At 37.4% G+C, this 6648-nt stretch overlaps 1 protein-coding gene across 1 annotated transcript in view; it reads left to right on the forward strand.

The window, feature by feature from the left end:
• Nucleotides 1-6648, forward strand: part of LOC107606609 (glutamate-rich WD repeat-containing protein 1-like) — a 60154-nt gene that overhangs the window by 456 nt on the left and 53050 nt on the right. Inside the window, exons 2-5 of the mRNA XM_021107311.1 lie at nt 514-693; nt 774-887; nt 1011-1150; nt 1232-1304. Of these exons, the coding sequence (XP_020962970.1) occupies nt 514-693; nt 774-887; nt 1011-1150; nt 1232-1304 (507 nt within the window). The remainder of the gene's footprint in view (nt 1-513; nt 694-773; nt 888-1010; nt 1151-1231; nt 1305-6648) is intronic.

Here is a 6648-nt window from a genome sequence, read left to right on the forward strand (position 1 = left end):
TTGTGGGTAGGACTTTGCTCATTTAGTTACTATCTTGTGCTTACATAACTTGCCAGCTTAATTTCGAAAAATATGGAATCATAAAACTTTGGCTCAACTTCATATAAATCTTTCTATTATGGCACTCTGTTTAGTCCTTTATAGAGAAACCAAATGGGACCCCAAGCCATAAGTTTGTTTGCACCAAATAAGACTACATGCTTTTACCATTTGTTCTACAACAATTAGCGATACAACATTTCTGACAAATTTCAAAGCTAGTAAATAGTATAATTAGATATGATAAATTCTAGCTCTAGGCAAATGTGGTTGATTAGTACTAATTGCACAAAAAATACTAAAACTTCTGAAAACTCCTTAATTATTAGCTGCAACCAACATGAAAGATGCATTTTTATGTTATAATAAAAAGTATTTTTCAATCATAAAAATTTACTTCCACTTCATTCTTACTCTCTGTCATACCTTCTTCCATTTAGTATACAATCTGGTAGTTAACTTGTTGATTTGTAGGTTTGGGACTTAAGCTCTCATCTGAATGCTCTAGCAGAGTCAGAAACAGAGGGTGTCCAAGGAGCTGCTGCAGTTTTTAATCAGGCCCCCCTTTATAAACATAAACACAAATATGAAGGTTATGCTATAGACTGGAGTCTTCTTGTTCCCGGAGCCGGAAGGCTTGTATCTGACTATCTGGTAATATTTGGTTATATTCTTTTTCCCTGTTTAGCTACATTTTACTCTAGCACGTCTTATGTGAAATATGAGGTTTTTAGGGGATTGCAATAATTGAATTTATCTCTGGGAACCTACGTCTGCTGGCTGCTGCAACATGGAATATTGACAATACTCCATTTGTTGGGCATACTGCTAGTGTTGAAGATCTGCAAGTATGTACTAATGCAAAAAGCATTAGCTGCTCTTATACTTCGAATATTCTTGCAGTCCTATCTGCAATGTAAAAGTAGTTTTTCTTATGTAAAATGAGATGTATGTGCAATTAATCCCTGCAGTGGAGCCCTACAGAGCCTCATGTTTTTGCTTCTTGTTCCGTGGATGGAAGCATTGCTATATGGGATACCCGATGGGGGAAGTTGCCAGCGGCATCTTTTAAAGCACATAATGCTGATGTGAATGTAATGCCATGGAACAGGTATTAATGCATTCACTTTATGATGCTTCTATTTCACTGTCATTCTATATGTCTTTCTTACTTTTTACTTGATTGTACTAGGTTGGCTAGTTGTATGTTTGCCTCAGGGAGTGATGATGGGACAATTTCCATTCGTGATCTGAGATTGCTCGAGGTATGAGCTCTAATATTATAGCGGTCAAGATCACCCTGCTATCCCCTTAAAGAAAAACAATAAAATAGTAAACATGCTTTCATTCAGAATAAGGATCTCAATTTCAAAAACTTGATGCCGATTTATAAATACCACAAACTAACTGGCAAGTGCATAACCAACTTGGGTTGGTTGAGTGGTCAGCTCACTCGTCTGCTTAAGCAAGTGTCGGGGGTTCGAATCCCGCCCATTGGCCAGCGGCAGACTCTTAAATGAAGCTCCGATCCGCGACGGATTAGTCCTTGGCCTGTCGGGCTGGGGAATACCGTGGGCAAAAAAAAAAAACTTTTTCGTCCGTCCTGAAAAGAGAAGTATGTAGGGGGTGAAAACATCGTCCTCGTTGGTTTTTAGTAGAGGATTTTAGAATTGTCATAAGTGATTACGTATAATAAAAAGAATATAGTTCAAAAATAGTAATTTTCATTCGTCTTATGAATCTTTTCAAATATCACAACATTTATTTATCCAAACTTAACATCCACACCATATTTATAAGAATTCCAAATAAATTACTTTAGCATATCATTTCAATACATATCCAGAGATAACCTAATCAAACTTACCAAATCACGGCCTCCGGCCCAAGTCAAATTAACTAGGCATCTGGCCCAATTCAAATCAGCCTCCGACCCCAATTCAAATCAACTCAACATCCGGCCCAATTCAAATCAATCACTATCAAAACTTAAAACAAAAATCAATTACAAGCACAAACAAAAATACAAGGCAAATACATTTAAAGAACAGTCATAGCAAGTATCATAGTTACCAGTTAAACAGAATTCATCAGATAGGAAAACCAAAATATTTAAGCACACCCAAACAAGGCAAACAAATGTAACATGATGCATGCCTAGGGCTGGAAGTGAGCCGAGTTGAGCCGAGTTAGACCAAGCTCAAGCTCGGCTCACAAAAATTGAGCTTGGCTCACGGCTTGACTCATTAATAATCAAGTCTATTTCTTAAGCTCAAGCTCGGCTCACCGAAAGCTCACGAGCTGGCTCGAGCTCACGAGCTGGCTCAAATAATAGAAACATAGATACATAATCTATAATTTTATATCAATAAATTATAACTTATATATTTTATAAAATATTTAAAAAGATCAATTTTATATATTGTTTATCTATCAATAAATTATAAATTTTTTATTTATGTCCTATATTAAAATTATATGTAAAAAATAAATATAAATATTAAATAATTAAGATTATATATATATAATCGAGCCAGCTCACGAGCTAATGAGCTGAGCTTATCCAAGCTCAAGCTCGGTTCATTTAATTTATGAGCTCAATTCCAGGCTCAAGCTTGGCTCACCAGCTCACGAGCTTAGCTTATCGAGCTGTTAACGAGTCGAGCTCGAGCTGGCTCATGAGCTGGCTTGACTCACTTCCAGCCCTATTTGTAGGGGAGATTTTGACTTTCCCATACCGTGTGTTGGTGCGGATTTTATAAACCATAAAAAAACTGGCAAGTGCATCGGGTCATACCAAGTAATAACTCAGGTGAGCGAGTATCGATCCTACGAGGATTAATGGATTAAGCAACAATAGTTAAGTGATTAGGCTAGTTAGACAAGCTAAAATGAGTGGTTTCAAGTTCAAATAGCCTAAAACAGTAAATCAGAGAATGCAAGAGAGCAAACAATGAATGGTTGGTGAAAATCGTATGAAAAAATAGTTAAAACTTTGGAGATGTTTAAATTTCCGGATTAACAATTCTTATCAACTACTTTAATCATGCAAATATTCAATTCATAGCAAAGTTTAAGTGATTAAACCCTAATTTCTTAGTAATTTAATCCCCTCTAAATCAACCACCAATTCCTTGGTTACTTAATTTAAATTAGAAGATTAAGTCCAATTTTAGTTTATGAGCCACACAAACCCTAAGTACCCAAAAATAAGGCGATTATACGTCACGGATTGCGTTAAATCTAGATAATTAGCAGTACGACTCAAAGAGTTATCTTCCAATATATTCTAATTCCTAGAATGAAGAACGAAATCAATCTTTGAATTTAAATCAGTGCATTGATTAAGAGTAGAATGCCAATAGTATTAATCTATTAAAATAAACAGAGTTTTTAAACTTAACAATGAAGGTTTAGTTGCTCATGGCTCAGAGAAAAATCTCGAGTAAAAAAGTGTAAAAGTGCGGAATGAGGAAGAGGAAGAGGAAGAAGAGAGCTCGAAGGGCTAAATCTTTTCTCCTTTTATATCTAATCCTAATTAATACAAAATTAAAATTCTAAAACTTACTAATATCTTTTCTTCATTCAAAAATTAAACTAAAAGCTAAAATAAGTCTTTCTTGGATTGTTGCTGCACGTGTGGTCCCCACCTGAATACGCGGACCTGGCACTAAACGTCGAGCAGTGGAATTTAGTGCCACCAAACAGAATGTAATTTCAACTTTTCGAATCACTTGGCGCTAAATGTCGAGTAGTGGGCATTCAGCGCCACCTTCACAGAGTCCTTGCACAAATTACGAGGTACCTGGCACTAAGCGCTAAACGCCGAATAGTAAACGCCAGTTTCACAGAATGCTTGCACGAATTTCGAGGCTTGTGGCGTTTAGCGCTAGCTTGACAGCAACTATTTTTCTCACCTTTCTTCTGAACAAAATCTGTCAAATTCGCCCAAATTTTTTCTGTAATTAACAAAATAGCAGTACGACTCAAAGTAGCATTCGTGATGGTATAAAACACCAAAATCTCATAAAAACTCAACAAATCCACATCTAAATTACTAAGACAAGATAGAAAAGATGCTCACGCATCAGAACACCAAACTTAAATTGTTGTTTGTCCTCAAGCAATTGAAAACAATATGAACCTGAGATGTGGGTTTGCTTAAGAGTTGAGTTTTCAATTAAGTTCCCGTCTATCTTATGAGTGGGGTTGATAACACTGTAATCATAAATAGTTTTGGCATCTCACTATCCCTTGGGAGCTTAGGAATGCCAATATCATTTAGAACTAGAATCTGGATAATATTATGAATTCTCTCTCTTTTAACTTCTAATTAATCGTTGAACACAACATTTTTTTTCTTTTCTTTGGTGCTTTACACCTTGACCCTAGCCGTGTTTCTAAATGTTTTGTCTCAAGCTTTGCTTGACACAGAAACACCACAAGCACTTAACTGGGGAACTCTTTGAGTTCTGATTTTTCTATTGATTCTTTCTAGTCAGTGGTGCTCAGAGCATTTGGTTTCTCTTTATTTGCACTTGGCTTTGACTATAAGTGTTATGTCTCAAGAGTTACTTGACACGATCACACTACAAGCATATAGATAGGAAAACAGCTCTTTGAGCTTTGATTATATTTAACCTTCCTAGCTATTGATGCTCAGAGTCTTGGGTCTTACTTTTTATTTTCTTTTTCTTGTTGTTTCTTTTGTTTCAAGGATCAACTTTTTGTTTAATTTTAGAGAATTCATAATACTTCTCTAAATTCTTGTTCTTAATGAATTGACATCCTTTGTTCCAAGATTAAATATGCACTGTTCTTTTTCATGCATTCAAAATTACAGATAAATACTATACCATCTAATTAAATAAGACATTTCTAAATATAAACTCAACTGCTCATGCATTACACCGCTTTTCTCCTTTTTTTTTGAATTTTAAGCTCAGTGAACTATACATGAGGCATCTTTTTAAAATAAATATAAAAATAAAAACAATTAAAATAAACTAAACAGACCGAAAACACTAAAGATCATGCAAATGACAGAAAGTAAATCAACAGAAAACAAGAAATAATAAAATAAGAACGGAAAGGAGAAATAGAACGAAAGAAAACTTAACCACCTCAGACATCCTGGTGGTTGTCAACTCCATTAGGCTGAGCTCCATGGTATCCTCTCAGTCGCCCTATGTCAAGTCTCATCTGGGAGAGCTTTTAGCGCTGGCTCTGCTGCTCAGTCAAAACCTACTGAAAGAGGGCACCATGACCATCCTAGTCAATCCTCAGCTGCTCAATGGAAGAGGTCGGCTGATGCTAATACTTCTGCGGTAGGAAGTAGTGTCCCTGAGGTATCATGGGCTGCTCCTATTGAAGAGGGAGAACATGCTCTCTCTTAGCTGCGGGCTCATCTCTCGGGGCTCCTGCATACTCTCTGGCATACTTTATAGTCCTCCTAGAGATCGGCCTTTCTGTGGGAATGAGAATGTCATTCTCTAAGCACACTCTTGGGGCATCACAGAGGCGGTGGATGAGACGTGGGAAGGTCAGCTTGGCGTGTGTGGAGGCGTTAGAGGCAATGCTGTATATCTGCTGTGGAATTGTGAGCTCCACTTCCGCCTTATACCATAGCATGATGCAGTGGATCATAATAGCTCGATCTATAGTAATTTCAGAGTGGTTACTAGTTGGAATAATGGAGCGTTGGATAAACTCCAACCATCCTCATGCCACCGGCTTTAGATCCTGCCGGCCGAGTTGATTTGCTTGCCCCTCTGAATTCAGCCTCCATTGGGCTCCTGGGAGGCATATGTCTGCAAGAATCTGATCATGCCTCCGATCGCCACACATCCTCTCATTGTAAAAGTGATCATCATTCCTCAGAGGTGGCAGTTGGAGTGCTTCCATTTACATTTTTTGGGCCAAAGTCCAGAATCCTCCCTCTTACCATAGTGCGGTAATTCTTGGCACTGTGATTCACACCCCACACATGCTTGTATGTAATCCACGCATTTTCATAAAACTTTTGGACTTTCAGCTGACCCACTTTAGTCTGCAGGTTACATAACGTTTTCTAGACTCTTCTCTGTATCTGCTCCTGAATCTTCGGATACCTATCTGGCTTGAGATCAAACCAGACTTTTGGAATCACTTTCTTCTTACTGGTGATCTCAAAGAAGTGCTCTTCGTGCACTTTAGAGCTGAACCAATTGGTGTCAAATAGACCGGTCTGAGGAGCCTTTTCCTTCCTCTCCCTTGAAGAGGATATTCCTTCCTTTGGTGCCATGTATAACAGTCAAAGAACAAGCGACGTAACACGAAACTTAAAAATTTTGTTCGTCTACGAGCAAACAAAATAAAAAAAAAAAGGAGAGAATATGTGTGTAGCAAAAGGGACAAGAAAAAATAATTTTGGTTGGAGAAAGGGAGTGAAAGAGAAGAGAAAGTAAAAAAAGGTGCTAATGAAAAAGAAAGAAAAAATATATAAAAAGGTAGTGATAAGTGGGGATGGAGTGGGGGTAAAAAAGGGTTTATATAGAGAAAAGGGGAGGGGGTTACGGGTTGGGGGAATGGAAGGGGAAAGAAAAGGGAGGAAAAGAATTGTATGGAATT

Source organism: Arachis ipaensis, chromosome B07, assembly GCF_000816755.2.
Source record: "Arachis ipaensis cultivar K30076 chromosome B07, Araip1.1, whole genome shotgun sequence".
In the NCBI taxonomy this organism is placed as follows: Eukaryota; Viridiplantae; Streptophyta; class Magnoliopsida; order Fabales; family Fabaceae; genus Arachis; species Arachis ipaensis.